We start from the raw sequence: 20,022 nt of genomic DNA, 5'->3' as shown, positions 1-20,022 counted from the left end.
AACTCATGCTTATGCATATTTTTCATTCATATTCCCTTACTTAATGCTGTTTCCAGCTTCCATGCCTTTTATTAGGAACAAACGTGCAAAGCTAAGAGCCATCACAGATGAACCACACATGTTACTGTGACCCTTGGAAACAGCAGGATAGTAAAGGGGCCAGGATGGGCGCTGTGCTTCCAGAAATTGGCAAATCCAACCCAGAGCCCTGCCCCATCCTGACCCCAAGGGTGTAAGCATTAATGAAAGGTAGGAGTAGCAAATATCCCTAGACAAGCCTCATCTTCCCAGAGGGACATCATCTTCAGCGTTCATCATAGAGAGCCACCACTGATTGTTTGTTTGTTTTTAGCCTCCAAGTATTCAGATGAGTGACCTTGTTAGGATATTACTCCTTCTGACCAGAGGCATGAACCCAAAAGCCTAGGGGTGCCAATCCATAGGACTCTTTGCTGCAGTCCTGTTTGTCTGTAGGCAATACAGAGAGCCCTGAGAACAGCAGGAAATGTTAACAGCCAGAGGCAATACCTGTCCTCTTGGCCCTTCTTTCAGGATCTAGTGCTGCCCCTCCAAGCTTGCTTCAGGCATTGCTTTCTGTCCTTATTCACTCTGAAGCTTCCTCCTGTCCTCTCTCACTTCCACCTCCTACTGCTGCATAACTCAAGGTGCCCAAAGCACCCCAGCCTAAAGCCAGCAGAGCCTCCCCTCCCCACACAGTCTGCATGTCCCCTCCACCAGGCAGTACCGTGCATCTCCTTTCAAGCTCTCTGGTCACAGATGAAAAATGTTTGTCAGAAGCGTTGAGTTCTGGAACTATTCCCACTGAAAAGCACAGTGGTGGGAAGCAGATTCCTGCTCTCTTCTCCAGCTTTTTTGCTAGGTCATTTTGATCTGACACCATTGTCCAGGCTATAGACTTTTTGCAAGACTTTTTGGAAGCTCTATTACCAGAGCTCACAGCCTGAACCTATGTCTGTTGTGGACTTACTTCTCTTCGTAACAACAGTCAGAGCTAATTGTGTCTTTGAAGGAGACATGAGAAGAAGGGGTTGGAGTCAGATTTATGGTTTAGCCTAAGGAAAGGGAGGCTTCAGCCCAGCTAGCAGCTCCAGGAGATCCCACTCTGCCTTTCCACACTGTTGCGGGACCACGGGGCCCTAACATGGGCCTACATGGGCCTCACTGACTGCAGCCCTTAGCTCTGTATGCTCCAGAGGGGTAAGTGAATCACTTGAGAATATTCCTTTTATACCACTGCTCTGGCTCAAAACAGGAAAGACTCACACTTTAAAGAACATCCTTGGAAGTTTCAGTGGGGTACTAGCACCTCTTCCGTGCCCTTCTCCTGCAGACAGCAATGCTGGCCTGGGGCAGGGTCTGGCACCGGGGGTGACTCCTGCTTCTCTCAAGCGATGAGAGTATATTTTGCAAGATCCATGCGCAGCAGAAACGAGCTGACAGAATTTTGCTTTATATCAGAAACTGGTTTCTAGTTGCTTTGCTAGAGAAGGATTGTTAGTCTATCTGTACATTTGCTGTAATGGAAAATTACTTTCTTGAGTATTGCTGTACAAGAAAAAGCAGGTGAAGCTGAAAGAAAATCCCCCAAGATTCCTCTCTGCGCCTGATTTCCTGGCTGGTTTTAGGGACAGGTAGTTTTTGCTAATGAGACTTTCCATTGTGAAGTTTCAATTGCTTTGGAAAATATTAACTTCGCCGGGTAGATCAAACAGGCCCTGCAGTTATAGTTAGAATATCCTAAAGATTTAGTTCCCAGTAATAACAGGGCTAAACCACACCACTGCCAGAGGCAAAAACTATATTATTAGAAATGAAACTTCTCATAAATATCCAGCTATGAAGTCATTTTATATCAGCTGCTCTTATATAAACTGGACAAAGCAAACTGTCCTATCCATCAACATTACGGTTACCAAGAAAAATTACTCTGTATTCATTGTCTGCAAATTTCGGAGATCTCCCTCTCTCTATTAGGCTTTCCCAGGAAACACTGTGGTTTGGTCTTTTTAAGAACTTTGCTGCTACATATAACCAGTAGCACCATCAGTGTCATTTTTGGGCTTAAACTTACTTGTCTGCCTCCTGTTACCATCCCTATGCGGGGAAATGGAGGGACAGACAGATACACCTGGCCCTCAGCAGCCACTGGCCAAAGCTAACATTACTTTCCAGTCTTTGTTAGGTGGAAGCACCTCAAAATATTGGCGGACCCAGAACCATGCTGGTTTTGATAATTATTTCTTCCAGCCTCTCTGCAAGTGCTCAGAGCATGTTTGTTGCAGGTCTGCAATAAGGACCAGGCCAGTCTTCAAACATACTGCTGAAAGTCGCACACAGGAGGGGCTGAGAATAGCCAGGGGCACACACACGGACATTGCTAGCCACTCATACCATCCATCCCTTGGTGATGTGGGTGAGGGGGTGCCTCCCACAACCCTGGCCAGGCTGGGGATCCCAGGTCCTCACCTGTATCTCCAACCCCTTCCTGCTCGCTGCCTCCAGGTCCCCCAGCCCCATTTCTCTCTTGCTGTAGGTGCTACCATCTACAAGCAAGACATGCTTTCTTGTGCTCTTCATTTTTTTGTCTGGTTTTGTGTGGTGAGGTTTGATATGTTTTCCCCAAACTCCAGTGTCTTTGAAGCCCTGATTTACCTTGTACCTCTACTGTGCCACTATTGATGTAGACAGCAACTGCCTTGGACACACAAATTGTTTCACACTGCATTAAACTGCAGCATCTGCTGCAGTAAAACATGACACCTGAAAATACTGTGGTCTGTGCAAGACATGGACATGTATTTCCATTACGTCTCTCTAAAATTAAGGCAGAAGGTGGACAAACCATGCCCCCCTCGCTCAAGAGGAAGGAGAATGATGCTGGCTATTGCTTCTATATTGCATTTGTGATTAAAGCGTGTAATAGAGAAAGGTTAAGATGTACAACTAAAATTTGCCAGGCTGGAAATGCGGGCAGGATGCATGGGGGAAATACCCTTGTGAAGTTTTCTGTGCAAGTCTCCTCACCGTAACTCTCACCCCTCAGAAATATGGCTTCAGAGAAATGCTAGATTACCTACTGCTGACTCCCTAAATGTTTCCAGTATCACCTCCTTGTTATGGGACAGGAGGCTTGGGTAAAACTACAAAGCTTTCAGAAATTTGGTCTACTTAAAGGATAGCAGAGACACGAAGCAGGCTCAAAAAGCACCCTTGAAATATCTGGCCCCTTGGAAGGAAATACTAGCTTTTTAAAATGAAATTCCAGACTTATTTGTGTGAAAAGGAATCAGTAAGCCTATATTAAATCAAACATACACATTTCGTACTAGAACAGTACTAGCAGGTCCTTCTTTATGCAAGTTAAAATTTGTGTGCCTACAGCCACCAACAATGATGCTGCTGCCACGTGGAATGGGAGAATAGCCAGCCACTGCTGAAGACAGGTCCAAGCTGCGTCACCAAAAGCCTTACATGAAAGCAGTCAACTTACAAGCAGGAGATAGCCACTGATTTTTTTATTTGTTTGGTTTTGGTAAATTACATGTAAAACCTTAAAAAAAAAAAAAAAAAAAGGCAAGAATAATGATCCTCCATTTTAACTTTACAAAGAAAATAATTAAAATATATGTTATTAAAATATGCAAAATTTATAATTTAATTATACAATTAAAGAGCCTTATAGTCTAATAGCCCCACTGTATTTTGCATATTAGTGAACAGTTGCTTTCTTAAAGCTCACAACAGAATCATTTACTTGATGCTGGAGAATAAGTTAATTACGGATCTCCAGCCTTTGATTAATGGATTTAATAATCATGTTACAGCAGAATTAACTTATACTTCACGTGCTTGCAGCACTAATGATGAGATTCATGAAAGCAGCATGTCAGCAAACAGACTGGCACCAAAAAATGCAATGTTTTAAGATCCCAGGACCCACAAATGGCATCCAACCATTTTTGCCTCACCTATCATTAATTTCTACCATTTGCCACTTATTTCTACAAAACCAAACACTGTTTTCAGGTGAGCTGAGTGCCTCAACTGAAGCTCAATTCTGGATGCCGTGGCAGGGGGGGAAATTATCCTAGGAGATTGGTACAGCATCAGGTAATGCATATACCCAATAGGCACAGCCACCTGTAGTGTGCTATTGCCCAGTATAATAGATCAAACATTAGTTTTCTTTAATGCTGTTTTTGTGCACGTAATACAAGTATAAAGTTTCTTGGATGGAAACATGTTGAGTCAGCCAAGATTTACTCTGTCTAAAGGAACCTCAAGTATAGGTACTTAATACAACTCAAGAGACAGAGCACTATAGTTTCCAAACTTGACTTCAACTGTTCAAGGACAGGAAGGTGGAAGGGCGATTTCAAAGTTTTTCATATTTTGCTATTATTCCACATAGGGCTCCTGTCTGCATAAGAACCAGACCTGCAAGCCTAGCAGGAGCCAGATTCAGAAACCTTTACTTAAGTAAAACTCACATTGACACATATAAAACCGAACAAAGAGCTGAACCGCATTTTGTATGAAAGAGCAGTGGTACCTCAGGAATCGCTAGCAATGGGATTTCAAATTGCATCAGCAATGTATCTTATCTATTACTATGCAAAGCAGAATAACGCAGTACAAGTCAGCAGCTTAGCATAACACTGGACCCCAAGAAGAAGGCAGGAAATTAATAGGAATACAATTTCCTTAACAATTCACTTACAGGAATTATTTTGCAAGACATTACCCGTGTCCTGGTGGAAGATGTAGTCTGAGGGTACAGGAAGCACTGGGCCATTTTGCCATGTCCCCTCACTGCCCATCATCCAACTCAGGCACTGCCCTTTCCACAAGATGGTGACAGAACTCCTTGCACTGATCACACCATATGGAAATACCCAGAAAAAGCCAGGGAAATTGCTGCACGGCCAGCACTATCCTGCCTGCTGAGACCAAGAGTACACTAATGCTGTTCAACCTGCCTGTTAAAGAAATTATTCACCAAAACGTTATTTCACAGCTGATGGTAGAAAGCTCCCCTCATACACTGCAGCTGCTTACCTCCTCCCCTCCTTGGAGGGGTTGTGGAGGCATCATCTGCACTGCTTGTCAGCTCTCCAGGCAGCATTTGGGGGATGGTGTCTGAAAAGCAGGCAGGGCACTTTGATGCCTGTCTTGCAGCTCCACCTGTGACATTAATCCACTGCTGCTTGCGTTTTCTTCTGGGAGATATTTAGGGTTAAGATAATTCAAGTTTTGTGATGAAAATCAACACTTTTTTTCTGCCAAACCCACAAAAGCAAGCTTCAGGGATTAGAAACATACTGAAATAATGCATATTTTATTACTGAACCAGATGGGACTATGCCTTTAGATGTGATGCTTCAAACTCAGCTGCACGTCCCACCCTCTCTCCTTGCTCCCCATTTATCACCCTTGCTCTGACCCTGCCACACATCCATCCAGTATGGAGAGTTACACCAATGTTCTTCGCAGTTTGTCACAGATGGCTTACTAATGAAAGACATTTTAGACAGCTATCAGACCATTTCTCCATGTCATACCGCAGTGCTTTAACCTCTCCCTGCCCCACTTTGTTCCAGGGGAGCTCAGAAATCAGTGGCCAAAAAACCTTCAGCTGTAGATCACCTGCCAAGTGGCAGCTGTTCAAACGAGACCACAGGCACACCCGGTTCTTAATTTAGAGGCTGAGCCTACCAAGAAGTCATATTACATTAGTCAGACAGATGCCAAAAATGCTTTCTAGGATATTTGTGATGGGTTTCCTCAGTGCCAGGATGCAGGAGGTATTTCCTTTCATGCTTCTGTTTCACAGCCCTCAAACCACACACTTCCTGGAAGCTGACAGGTAAAGCTCAGCCTTAGCACAGGGGCAGTGCTGCCCTGCAGCCCTTCCCTGCTTTGGCTGCACATTGCATGTATGTTTTCCCCACTATAAACTTTTTTTTTTTTACGTTGTATGAGCCTTAGCAAATATTTGTCCTATAGACATTCATCCCCTACAGCTGTAGGCACAAGTAATAACATAGACAGTGATGAGTAGACCCTAGAATGCAAATCTAAATGTCCAATTAGAATTTGATGGGGAAGTGTGAAATAAAACACATTCAACAGAATACAAAAGAAGGTGGGACAAAAAAATCAATTCCCCATTAAAATCAGTCGTTACTTTTCTTCTGACTCTTAATGTTAAAAGTACCATTTGCACACATAATTTACTCCTCTGCAGTCTGATTCTGTGTTCCAAGCTCAAACATGCTTTGTTTTTAGCCCAGGCATCCTACAGAAATAAGCAGCGCTCGGTAGGTCTCTCCAGGCTGGCTTTAAGAAGTGCTCCACCGATGCGGGCCAAGGGGAAATGCATTATATGCAGTTTGGGGGAAGGAAGTGATTTTGAAGCAGCATGCTACTTCACCGAAAGCAAAAGGTCATCTTAATTGGTGAAGAAGGTAAGAAGCTGAACTGGGGAAAAACCATGGAGATGTTTGGGATGGAAAGAAAACAAAGATTTGCCTTTGTGGATGTGCCCAGAGGATGTAAGGCTGGCACAAGAAAATTCCTCCTTCACTGAGTGTATGTAAGCAGCTAAGCACCACAAATCTAAAAAGAGCAGAAAAAAGCCGCTTATGTAGGATTTCAGGACAAGCAAACACAAGCATGATTTTGCTTTTATTTCATCTTGTTAACAGTGCCTTAAGACTTACATATATATCTTGGAAATGTGGGGCACGTGGAGTTATTTTAAGTAAACAGACAAAGATGTTTCATTTGTAGGAAGTGGTGACCTTCACTTGTGGTATTGAGCCATTCTCACAGGGTCTGTAAGTCCACTGTGCTTCACTTTTACCTCCAACAGACAGTAAGGTGCCTCTCTGCCAAGCTGCATGTGGTTTGAACAGCGGTAACAGTAGCCTATGGTCTATAGACACTTCTCATCAACACTGCAAGGGAAGGGAGTGTTCTGGTATAAGGTAGCGTGATAGGGAGCATGCCTAAATCCTGAGATGTGCAAAGACAAGTGCAGCACCTGGTAAGAAATGACCCTGCAAACCCAGCTCCCTGAAGTGGAAGAAACTTATGGACAGAAGAAGTGGGAAAAGAGATCAGTTACCTCTTTCATCCTCCACAACTCACAGTGTAAGTACATCCAAAGAAATGAAGGCAGAACAGTACTACGAAAAGGCAAGCGATGCATCTAATACTTCAGCAAAACCTCCGTCTGGGGTGTCTGAAGATGCTGGGGTGGCTTGCTCATGTTTGTCTATGTAAACCTTTTGCACTTTTGTTCTTAGAGCCAAATGTAGACCACGTTATTTTGGGTTGCAAACCACAGACACCCATAAGCACTGAAAAGAAGCTAAATGTAGAGAGAACAATGGGGTTTTTAATGGGTCTAGGTACCTCCCATCTTAAATCCAAGAGTTAAAGTCAATTCCAGCTGTCTTGGACCATCCCTTGCTTGTAAAGAGCCTGTAAGTGACTTGTTTATTCAGAACATCCCAGCTGTGATCATTAATGGATGAAATTTGGTGTTAAACCTTGCTCTAGTCTCTAGAGCACTGGCTCAGTTCTAGGGTACTGGTATCTTGGGTACTGCTTTATACCCATGTTTCTCTTTTTCTGACCGTCTTTTTCAACTGATGGGGGTGGGAGGTCATAGCAGTTAATTTCTTCATTTTACACTATTTTACCCTGTTGCCCTTTCTACGATAGCTGCGATATAATGTTTCAGTAGAGCAATGCTTTGCAAATTTGGCTCAAGGAGACAGTGAGCAAACAGCTTTTCAGAGAGCTTCAACTCAGCTGTCAGAAGGGGCAGTTTGGTTTCTGTGCAAGCAATACTCACATTCCAAACTGCATTAGAGAAAAGCCGGTGGGTTTGTATGCATTTTTATTATCAGTTCCAGATTAAGAATCTGATGCTAATTTCTTCTTAAAGCCTGTGTTTGCAGTAGAATTTATATTCTGAAACAAGAAAAGGATTGTGATGTTTTTCTCACACTAGCTCACTCTTCTTTTTTTTTTTTTCTTTTCTTTTTTTTTTTTTCCCCCTGGCTTTACTCCAAGGACCTTTTCTGCTTGTTTGTTACATTCTCAAGATGAAGCACTCGATGGTTACAGCAGTGCTGGTAGTACTGCTGCAGGTTTCTCAGAGTTTCCCTGCCTTGTACCACCGAGGTTGGTGGAGGCTGTTAAGGGAAGGAGATAGTTGTGGAAAATGCAATTTGGCACTTTGCTCTGAGCCTAAGGACTGTCCAGCCGGGACTGTACTGGATCGTTGTGGCTGCTGTCCTGAATGTGGAAATGTGGAAGGTCAGATCTGCGACTTGGACCAGGGCAATCATTTTTACGGGCAATGTGGGGACAACCTCGAGTGCAGGTTGGATGCTGATGAAGCAAGGTTTGGGGAAGTTCCTGAGCCCCAGTGTGTGTGCAAGTCTCAAGAGAGCATCTGTGGACCTGAAGGGAAAACCTACGAGAACATCTGTCAATTCAACAAGGCTTATGCTACGAAAAGAAATATCAGCATGAAACATAAAGGGCCATGTGAATCAGGTAACATGTAGAGGCACTTCCAAACTGAAAAAAAAATCTAATTCTTATTTTCAGATGTGTTACTAGATGCTCTTGTCTAACTTTGTTAAAATAATACTGCATTTTTGTTATAATTATCATTATTTTGTTATAATACTACTTTGTGTTAAACGTGGTTCAGCAGCTGGTACTTAATCTTGTATGTTACAAACTTCCTATAGACTAGTGGATTAAATCACTTGGTGACTATATGCCATAGATCTACAGACTAGTTCTGCTGTGAACAAGCAGAGTATGAGATATTTTCTACAAAAATTGTATGTGTAGTTGGGAATAGGTAAACAGATAGGATAGTCTGGGAGGACTGGGGAAATAATTACAATTATATGAGGACTGACCTGATATTGAAGTGGTGATAGCAAGGCAGATCTCATTTATATATAGGTAAACATACATATATGCAAGCACGTATGTATCCCACCTGTGTGTATATATGGTAAGCAGTGAAGCAGAGGCAACAGAAGGAGATAGGGCTTAATTAACAGATTTGTTCTTTTCCCCCCAAAAAAAGGCTAAAACAATCTAATTTTGGAATCTTCATAAAATCTAGCTAACCCATGAAACAGAAAATCCAAATATCAGAACAAAATCAAACTGAAACAATTTCCCTAAAGACACTTAGATTTCATGAACAGTTGTCTACAATGATTATTAGTGGAAAGATTCTTAGCTGAGTTGTATAGGAGAATCCTGCCTCCTGCGCGTGTGCTGTCCTCATTCTTCACATTATTACAAGTCTTTACTCCTGGGCACCTTTCACCTAAGTCACATGAATATAAAATGAAAATGAAAAAGTGAACAGGCTTTGTTTTTTGAATGAGAAACTGCTTGTGGTTTGTTGTGTGTTTTTTTTTTAAGTTAATGAAATATTTTCTCAAATGAATTAAGTAGAAGAGGTCTCTGGGTCACAAATGGGTCCATGGTTCTAGGAATCTGAAATTGCATCTCTGGCAAAGGTCCATATATGAGACTAACTTGGGTACATTTTACCCACTCCTTGCTAGCAATCTGTTCCCTCCAATTTAGACTGTATGCTGTGCTTTTATATTGAATGAACACTAGATATTGAATACCTAAAAGGTAAAGTGATGAACAGCTAATACCAGACCTCTTTCTTCTTTCTCTAGTTAGAAGAGAAGATGCATTAAAGAATCCCTTATTTGCCATCAGGGTATTAAGCTGGGAAAAAAGGCTTGTCAGTAAAAAGACATTCAGAAAACTCTGCCCACAGTACGATTGAAAGCCTATTAGCCCTCGGGTAGGTCTTCTTCTTTGGGATTAAAATAGCACTAGTTCTTGTGGCATAACCCCTTCAGGAAGATTTCAGTTGGAAGTGCCACTCCAGTAGCAAGTGACGGTAACTTTGCAGCAGAGGCAGCTGTTCATGCATACAGGCTTAAAGCAATGGTCCGCTCTAATTAATTAAACAGAACCGGCCATATACAAAAAACTTCAGTTTGGAAGTACTATCACTTTTACTTGCTGGTGTTGTCATCCAGCAGGCCTTGCAGTCATCTGAGGCACATAACATCACTCATCACGCAGGAGGAATGAGCTTTGCTGCTCTGCAGGCAAGCGTCACCCCCAACATTTTCCCACTGTTTTCCTGGGTCCCCAGAAGGGCTGGACCCTCTCTTCAGGAACTCAGATAGATTTCCTACCATCACTCAGCCCACTGAATCCCACGGAAGCCTGGGGGAAGGTTCATAGCCGTATCAGTGCTGCGCAGAGTTTAGTTAAGCAAAACGGGGGCCGGTTCCCTCAGAGCACCCACCTGGCATCCACACCCAGCTGCAGCGAAACACTGGAGCCTGAGGTGGGTGCTGGGCTCACGGAGGAGCAGCACCACGAGTGCCCCTCTTCTCAAGCTTTCTGAGCAGCAGCTGACCATGCCGGCTGCGTAGGTTGTGGTTTAGACTCTGGAAGGAGCCTGGGCCCTTCAGCAAGCAGCAGGGCACAGAGGTGCTACCAGGGGGGCCCATGCCTCGTTCCCCACGGGAGTTTACCATCAGCCCCCCCCCCCGCCCCCCCCCCCCCCCCCCGCCACAGCAGCTCTCTGAAGCAGCACAGCGGGCATGTGAAAGGGCACCGTGATTTAGAGTGGTTTTTCATGGCTGCAGCTGATGACAAAAGGCAACAGGGAGTCTGGCACTGAGAGCAGCACCTCGCTGCGGCACTCGCTTTCCGCTGACTTCAATTTGCATGAGAAACAGTGAACACTGTGGGGTTTTGGTACCAAGCTATAAATACAACCTTCACTCAACTCAAAGTACTTTGTTTTGTTATTTCTCCTTCAAAGCATCTGCTGTTTCCTATTGATGCCAAATGGATTAATTGTATACAGCAACCGATGAATAAATAAATAACAATAAACTTCTTTCATCAGAAGAGTATAGCCTTTTATCTTTCATCCATCACCAGAAAAAGGAGAAGAAAAAGGCCTAGCTCCCTAAAGAAACATTGAAAAAGCCTTTATTTTCCTGAAACCTAGTTTTGATCAGTTTATCTAATAATTTACCAAGGTTACTAAGTACATTGATTATATACAGATTCTCTACGCTTAATCCATCCCCATTCACATTCAGACCTTTCTTGCTGATGATTTAATAAAGTAATGGAACAATATAGCAGTGATTCTCTTTATAAGTTAGCTGTCACATAATTTATTTTAAATGTAAATTTTGGAGTAAAAAACAAATAACCCATGAAATTTTCTGACATTTTCATCAAATGAGATATAGATTAGCAAAAATGAATATGAGTTAAGGGGAAAAAAAGAATCATGTTATCTAATTCATTAATCTGGAGTGATATTGGGTGAATGTTGATTGTGAAACTGAAGCAGTATTTTGACTTTTCCTGATTTCTGGTTTGTCTTCTGTAACGCACGAGGGTAATTCATGACTGGGACTGTAAAAGGAAGGGAGCAACTACTGCCCATTCACGTCTGGACACTGAGACATGAGAATGCTTGCTATAGCTATAGCTATGAAGAAAAATTTATCTACTCCAGGAATCAAAATGGCAGGTTATTGTAACAATAAAGATCCATTTCTAAAGACACAGTTATAAAAAAAAAAAAAAAAAGTATACACAGATATGCATGGGACAATTTGGCTGAACACAAAATCTGAAACACTCAAAAATGCAGTTTGTAAATTTCTGTTAAAATGATACCTCATTACTTCAATTTTCTTCTGTAAAATACAGCAAAATGGTGTTGTGAGACGTGCTGTTTTATTTCTCCAAGTTTGATCAGATAATGCAAGTATTTATTGTGTGTTCAGGTTCAGAAAAGGCAGTTTGGTTAGATCAGAACTGTGGTTCTTCCTACATGCTATGACTTTGATCTTGGATGATGCCAGTCCTGGTCAGCCCTGGTCCAGCAAAGCCTTAACTACCTCTATGAAAGTACTCAGCTGGGTGTGACTCGGACCATGGCTAGACATTTCCAAGCTATCATCTGTATTCTCCTTCCAGCTAATGGAGGAAGGGGTACTTCCAGTGCGGAATTCATCTTGGTGTATGGTAGACTGCTGGAAAATTTCTCGTACGTGAACAGCTATAATGCAGATCTGTAATTCAGACCCTTACATCCTCGAGGCTAAGGATGTGTTTACATGGTGTGGTGAAGCCAGAGCCCTCAGCCTCACACAGCTGGGCCATGGCTGTGGACAGTCTCACAAGCAGGACTCCGTTCTTGACAGTATTTCAGCGTTGTCAGTGTGTCCATGGGCCTGTGTTAGCACCAGAACAAAAATACTACTAACCAGTCAACATCTGAGTGTTTCAAGAGTTTTTCATGCTGTCTGTACAAGAATAATTTAAAGAACTCATGTGAGTCAACATAGATATTAGCTTCTTTTTCACAGTTTAAGCTTAACTACAGTGGATGTATCATTAAAAGGAGTGTGGCTGCACTGAGTTTTGGTAGTTCAAAGTATGCTTTAATATCAGACCCTACATGATAAGTTCATAGGCAAAAAAAGTTCTTATCCAAGATATTAAGTTAATGTTGATTTGAATACAAGACTTTTGAAATAATAAACAGATTCTGAATGTACAGGTCTCATGAAAAACAAAGCATTTAAGGGTTTAATTATCCTAGTTTGAAAATCTTACTTTTAAAGAGTAACAGGATTGTTCAATGAGGCATTCATAAATGGGGAAACTGATACTTTGCTGGATAATTTGTTTGCAATTAATTTTAATCAGTATGCATTTGATATTTTCTGAACAGATACCAATCCTGAAAAACTGACAAATGTATTAGAAACTTTGCCTGAAAACCTGGAACAAGTCGTTAGAGTTTCAAATGCTGAAGCATAAATGCTGTACCTACATATATATTACAATATTGCAAGTAAAAATATATTCATTGTACTATAAGTTTCTATTTCCAAGCATCTGGAATTTGTACAAAAATAGAACCATTAATTAAATACAAGTACAATGGCCCAGAAAATGCATTCATTTTTAAACACTGGCCTGAAAATAGAATGAAAACAGGCTTTAGAAGGAAAAACGTTTCTGGCTGAGAAAAAACAGATCAAGGAAAAAAGCCGAGATCTCCAAAATAGGAAGGCTGTGATAGCAGTCAGTATGTTATTTTGCTCTCCACTGGTAAATTTCATCATGTCCTGTTAACATTTAATATGTTCATGCATGCTTATAGAGGGATATGTGTTTAAATCACGTGTGAATGCATCAGCTAGCAGTTTATTTTTAAAATGTCTTCACATCCCTGGACTGGCTCCCTCTCGTGGTTAACGTCAGCTTTTTCTTTGGGAAAAAGTGGGAGAGTATAATTCAGGGGCAATAAATCAACAGTGGAGGGGGATGAGGGGAAGAGAACAATAGGAAACAAGTGGAAATCTAACAATTATAATAAACGTTACATAAAACCTTATAAAAATAATTGGACTTCAATCACTTTTATTACTTGTCTCATAACAAGAACATCAGATGAAATTGATAGCTATTGAGGATAAATGTGAAACTTATTAATGCTGTTATTCTGTAACTTGCTGCAATGGATAACAGAGAGGGATAAGATTCTAATAAGTTCCAAGGCAATGATGTCCTCAGAAAAAATTTTGACAAGCTAGCAGTGCAAGTATTTAGCTTTTAAGCTAACCAAAATGTAATATAAATTAAGAAGAACTACCATGTATAATCAAGTTACTCTCTGATTGTTTGCTGCAGAATTTCTTGTTCTTCCCTCTGAAGGTCTAGTCAAGTACTGGCTACCCAGCTGGGCCTTGAGTCTAATCCATGATGACAGTTCATGGGACACAAACTTTTAATTTCAGTTTAAGCTTCACAATCACGTACAAGGGAAAAAGACAGACAGGTCCTTTGAAATAAGCGTTTTAAAAAGCCTGCTCACCCTTTAATGGGACACAAGGTGTTCTGAGCTTTAAAAGCTGCTTGGAATCATGTGGCTCTTCATAATGTGTTAGCTGGCAAAAGGCAAACTGGTTCTATCACATGAAGTAGAAATTAATGTTATATGCTTTTGTGTTTGTGTTGTCTTTCTCTCACTGTCTTCTAAAGCACTGTTCTGTCTGTTCTTTGCAGCTCCTGTTATTTCTATGCCACCTCAAGATGTCCAGAATTACACAGGCAATGATGTCATTTTTGGCTGTGAGGTGTCAGCCTACCCTATGCCACACCTTGAATGGAAAAAAAAGGGGAATAAAATGTTTCTGCCAGGAGATGATGCCCACCTCTCAGTACAGGTAAAACTTGCACTTTCCATGTCAGACAGTTTGGGATGAGGAGTGGAGGGATTAATCAGGGAATTCTTCCCACAGAATACAATACTGTGCAATAAATAGATTCCCAATAGGGACCCTCTGACTGTGTAAAGAATTATGATTTCAGTCAGTGCAAGGATCATTGCTTTGGCAGTCCAAGCAGACGAAATAACAGCCAGGGTACTGCCATCTGGCCTGCTGCAGGGAAAGAAAAGATGGAAGATTCTCCTTATGTAGGCATGATTCTGGAAAAAAAATGAATGAACATATAAACGGAACCATTTAGGCTGCTACCTAAAAGAAGGTGCATTCTGGGAAGGATGACTGTTGGCAACAATTTTTCTACTCTTGATGCAGAAGCAGAATTCTGGCAGGTATCTAAATTTCTCCTTTGCAAGATGCTGTTTCTGGAGACCTGCCATTTGGGTTCAGTCCCTGAGGCATCCAAAAGAAAAGCAAAGAAACTTGCTCATTTTATGGAGGACACTGTGTTTTAATCTGAGGGGAAAGAGCAGAATGGTATTAGTAGAGGCTTCAAGCAAATCTAGAAATAGCCTTGAAGTTTGAGCTAAAATGAAATAAATTAAAATGCTAATTCCTTTAAACGGAAATAACATTCTGGGGAGACAAGCTAACAATACCAGATGTACAGGCAGACCACAGTAAGGCTGAAGCCAGCATCTGCGCGCCTCCCCCGATGGACAAAGAATACAAACAGAGACTACAAAGAGAAATGCGTGGCAAATCTCACTTTCTGGACATACAGCCCAGAAATGGTATGATCCAATGGACACGGGTCACAATCTGAACAAAAAGGTAGACAGAAAAAGCACAGAAGCAGCTAATTAAACAGTACAGTGCTACTGAAGAGTCCAAATTATTTAGAAATGTTTCCAGAGGCAGCATGAACACAGGTGGGATTAGTGGACTTAGATCTGCCCAGAAACAATGGTGCAAAGCACCACATCCAAATGCTGGTCACCTCAGAGGCTAAACTGAGCTCTGTTAACCTATCTCCATTAATAGATTCAGCATGAGAGATTCTCTGTGAACATCTGTTAATGGTTTTCTGTTTGGAAAAGAAAGCTCACCCTTTAAGAGGCTTTAGCCCAAGTCAGTTGAAACTGATTGTCATGAAGTGTGAAAGCTCATGGTATGTCACGCCAATCCATTAACATCTGGATGCCGAGTGTCACCTTGGTCGGGCCCCTTGGCCCTGAACAACTCAACCAGACCCACCTGCTGCTTCTGTCCTGAAGAAACTGATGAGCTTGAGAACAGGTGGCAATGCTTTGAAGCAGCAGCAAGTGGTATGGGATGACAGACAGGAGAAGCATTGGGAATCAGTAGCATGAGAAGGAATAGAAATGAGAGCACTGTGAAGGGCAATGAAGTTTAAAGAGCAGAGGTGGGAAAGCATGAACTCACAGGCACAGAGCAACAAGAAGTTAAAACATAGCACAGCAGAAACAAACAGAATCAAAGCATGATGGCAGTAAACCAAAAGCAAAGGTTGGAATGATGTTTAATCCATCCACAAATATTTTAAGAAATACCATGGTGTCTCCTACCTACTTAATTTCTATAATTTCTTTCTCTTCTCAAAGGCAAGAGGTGGGCCTCAGAAGTATGGTGTGACAGGCTGGCTGCAGATTCAAGGCCTCAAAAAATCAGATGAAGGCGTTTACATCTGCCACACCAAAAATAAGCATGGTGCAACATATGCCTCTGCGAGATTGAAAGTCATTGATGGTATTACCTTTTTATTTGCATGTTAAGAATATAAATATGCATACAAGCAGGCTGCAAAGGACAGATTTGTCAGAATACAAATGAAGACTATGAGAAATTACCTAAAGATGTCAATATTTAAACTTTTCTGTGTGCTTTTCTTTTACTTTATCCCCTAACAGGTTAATATGGTAATATTTTGCTGAAAATTATACTAGCTTCCACAAAACAGAAAGCTGTGGATCATAGCCATACAGCTGAGACACATGTTATTCCACTGTCCTTATCCTACAGAAGTCCTTTGATGTTAGTAGGAACTCTGCACGCAGAACAACAGCTGTTGTAGCTAAGCAAGTCTTTGAACTACAGCAGTTCTGCATTGCTGTTTATTTTTCAAAAAATTAGGAAGGAAACAGTTGTTACTCCTTAATGAGTGTTTGGAAAGATGTAAGAAATAGCTTTACTATTGTTTTGCATTGGGCCCAGTCCTGCAGAATAACATCCTTCTTCCTCCAGGAAAAACCAGGTTTCCTGGCAAATGCAGGGTAAAGATGCTTTGTCTTCTATTTGCCTCCCGGTTTGAGGAGTTTGTCACCGGTTTGTCAATGACCTTGTTTCTGCAGGTGACTTTCAAAGCTTTATTGGCTCTGGTCATATTTTCAGGTACATAGGATCTGCAGAGGACTGAACTCATAGCTCACTAGTACTGGGGATTAAATGTATTTTCAACATCTTAAAATGTGAATGATATAAAAATTTGCTCATATTTCATGAGCTTCAGTGATACAAGGTCTAGTCATCAGATAAAAACCCTCTCCTTTTCATTGATAACAAGATTCAGAAACACTGAGCTTGCCGTACAGATACGAAACCATACTTTGCTCTTTGTTCCTATCTACAACTAATTTAATCTGGATTCAATTACATCTTGCAGGATCATCTCCTACATTTGCATTTTCTGCTGGCAGTAGAAGTGCAAGCTACAGCATTGAATATGGGGACTATTATGACCATTCTGATGATGAAGATGAGGAAGAATATGAATCCGGGGACTATGAAAATTGAAACAACTTTGAATAATACTTTTTATATATCTGTTGACCATTACCTTTCACACTCTGTTCTATTTACTAGTAGTCTCTGTGCCATAAATGGCTCCTCTGATAACGCACATATTCACTTGTGTATCCACCCTCCTGAAATTCAGCTATAGCTTAAGTGTATCATGCTACTCACCAGAAAAAAGAACAGTTGTAAATCCATACATTTAGACTGTTAAATAAAACTCTTAAATGTGCACCTGTCCACTAAGTACACCGAAGGGATCCAATTTTATATTAATTTTTTGAATGTAAATTATGTTATAATTTCTTTCATTCTAATTTGTCTAGCAAAAATGTCCATAGTTAAACAATATTTTTACTTGTATCAATTTCCTCTTTTCTATAATGTACTAAGAAGTATCAAGAGATTGTTCACATGGCAACAAACCTAAGTATGAAGGTTGCAAAACAGTCTTTAATCTCCTTAGCTGATGTTTTCTCATAAGTTTCAGCAAGATTTTCCTTCTCATTTGAAATTTGTCATGGTTAGTCTCATCAAGGGTGAATTATCTGTCTTTTGGGCAGTTATTTTGTTTACTTTTTTTTTTAGATACATTGAAGCAATCACAGTCAAAACAAGTAAGTGCCGTTTCACTAGCAATACTCAAAAATACCCAGAAAAGATTTCTTGTGTATTCAAACAGCTGTGCATACCTTTTGACTTCCTTTTGTAACAGCTCTTGCGCTACTAACAGCGTCAGCTTCTTCCCACCAGCCTAGGCAACGGTTTAAGATTTGGGGTTATTACTTTTACTCTGCACAGCATCACATTTGGTGAGAATTACTGCAGTTTAGAGAAGGCAGTTGTTCTGCGGCTCAGTGCATGCCCCTCAAACACACAGAGATCCACACACAGAACCAGTATTTGTCTTTTGTCTTGGACTGACCAAGACTTGCTCTTGTATCTGACCCATGTATACTATGTCCAACTAAAAGTGCATTCAGCATTGCCACACTTCTGGAAATGACAGGCAGAAATGCAGGCATCATTTTCTTCCTGAAAACCACCAGAACACATGCACGTTTTTCAAATTGTCTCAACCACTTATCAATCAACATGAACCAGACAGCAAATGACATGCAATTCAAAAACACAAGACTTCAAAGTGTAAAGTGATCACCCTGAAAAATTTCTCCAATTTCTTTTATTAACTAATTACATGAGGGCTGGCTCTGAATTAATGAGTGACTGAAAATACAAAACTATGAAAACCACTTTTGGGAGGCAGTTACACCTGTTGGTTCCCATTGGCTGAGGGCAGATGAATAGCAGTAAATTACTGAACAACATTAATGACTAAGGAAGAAAAAGTTCAGACAACTACATGTAAACCCTCAGTATTTGCAGTTGTCTTTATCTGATGCACAAACCCATGTAGTGATTACTGCACACACAGATGTAACTCGAAGTTAAATTAATGGTGTTAAGGAAGCTTTAAGGGCAGTCTTACTGTATGCATATACATACTGCGTAGATTACTTAATGTATATACAGTGCAACACAAATTCCTCCTTTAATGTGCTCTTTTGTGCTTTTTTGCCATTAGGCAGATTTTTCCTTTCAATTTGAATTACATTAAGAAATTGGTTATAGACTGTGTTTGCCCTGAGGTATTATTGATCTTTGCCCTGGTAGCAAACAACCTAAGAATAATTTATTTGGTTTCAGACTTTCTAGAGTATTGGCAACTTATGAGTAGAAAGCATGCCATTTTATCATTGAAAATACTAATTTGTTTTAACCAGGAGTATGAAACGGTTTCATATTTAACTACTGATTTTGTTGTATGGGCTCTTCCTAGTGGTATAACTAGTGGTTAATATATATTCCTAGTGGCTAGTAACTTTTTTTGCTTATCCACTATACAGAAATGTGAACATAAAATTGTCTGGTAGGAATCACTGATTATTTTTTTTAAGGGGGTATTTTTTTTTATGGAACTATTTAATCTGCAGAAATATATTCAAGATCAATTGTGATCTGCGTTGCAAATGAATGAATTACATTACTAAACCAATTACTAAAGTGTGGCAATATATACTGGCATGGACTAGTGTGTGGCACAGAAAATAATCTTGAAATCATTAGCCATAGAAATAAATTAGAATTCTTCAGGGCCTTTTGCTGTTGTTAATGTAAAATTAAAACCAGAAAGAATGTTTCAATAAGAAAATATGCAGCAGAACCATATCAAACACCAGTCTGCAAGTGTTTGGCCTGATGGACTATGTCTATTTAAACAAAGCTAACCTTCCCAGAACAAAGGGTTCTAAATTAAATATACTGCATTTCTCTCTGTATGGGGGTTTTTTTTTCTGTATTTAATAATTTGTTGTAAATTATCAGCCATTCCTTTCAGTAAGAAAACTGCATTTTAGGAAAACTCCCTGCCTGATGCAAAAAAAAGAAGGAACACTGACACTCTGAACATTTGCTAGTTCTTTCGGGGGTGGGGAAGAACTGGCTGGCTTTATTTATATGCTTTAATCAAGTCACAAATTAAAAAAGCATAGAGAAGATTCGGCCCTCTCTAAGCAGTGTGGCAAATGAATGGATCTAATTGTGAATGCACTGCCTGTAGCCACAGATCTATTCACATAATCCAAAGTAACAGCAAATTCAGGAAGTTGGTTCTATTCCACCTAGCAGAAAATGAGGCAGACTTGAGCTGGAAGCTGTGTACTAACACTCGTGAGCCAGACCTAAAACCCTTCTTTAATTCAGCTTCCACTGAACACAGCAAGAATTTTGTTGTTATCTTCCATGGAAGCGAGGGTGAATTTCACGGTACAAC

At 40.7% G+C, this 20,022-nt stretch overlaps 1 protein-coding gene across 2 annotated transcripts; it reads left to right on the top strand.

Annotated features, from left to right (window-relative positions):
- Positions 1–6,991: 6,991 nt before the first annotated feature.
- On the top strand, positions 6,992–19,485 carry LOC130154496 (kazal-type serine protease inhibitor domain-containing protein 1-like). 2 transcript variants are annotated; one of them, XM_056350638.1, is made up of 5 exons: positions 6,992–7,912; positions 8,139–8,595; positions 14,215–14,375; positions 16,001–16,145; positions 17,059–19,485. In XM_056350638.1, exons 2-5 carry the CDS (start codon positions 8,139–8,141, stop codon positions 17,187–17,189), a joined length of 894 nt encoding a protein of 297 aa, XP_056206613.1. In that variant the 5' UTR covers positions 6,992–7,912; the 3' UTR covers positions 17,190–19,485. The 2 variants fall into 2 exon arrangements, with proteins under 2 accessions (XP_056206613.1, XP_056206612.1); XM_056350637.1 differs by having other exon boundaries at positions 6,992–8,595.
- Positions 19,486–20,022: the final 537 nt, after the last annotated feature.

This window comes from Falco biarmicus, chromosome 8 (genome assembly GCF_023638135.1).
Source record: "Falco biarmicus isolate bFalBia1 chromosome 8, bFalBia1.pri, whole genome shotgun sequence".
NCBI lineage: Eukaryota > Metazoa > Chordata > Aves > Falconiformes > Falconidae > Falco > Falco biarmicus.
This window is presented reverse-complemented; position numbering and strand designations above follow the sequence as displayed.

Coding starts and splice junctions, on each gene's coding strand:
- LOC130154496 (XM_056350638.1), top strand. CDS start 8,139: ATGAAGCACTCGATGGTTACAGCAGTGCTGGTAGTACTGCTGCAGGTT. Junction 14,376..16,000: donor ATGCCCACCTCTCAGTACAG/GTAAAACTTGCA, acceptor CTCTTCTCAAAG/GCAAGAGGTGGGCCTCAGAA. Junction 16,146..17,058: donor GAGATTGAAAGTCATTGATG/GTATTACCTTTT, acceptor TACATCTTGCAG/GATCATCTCCTACATTTGCA.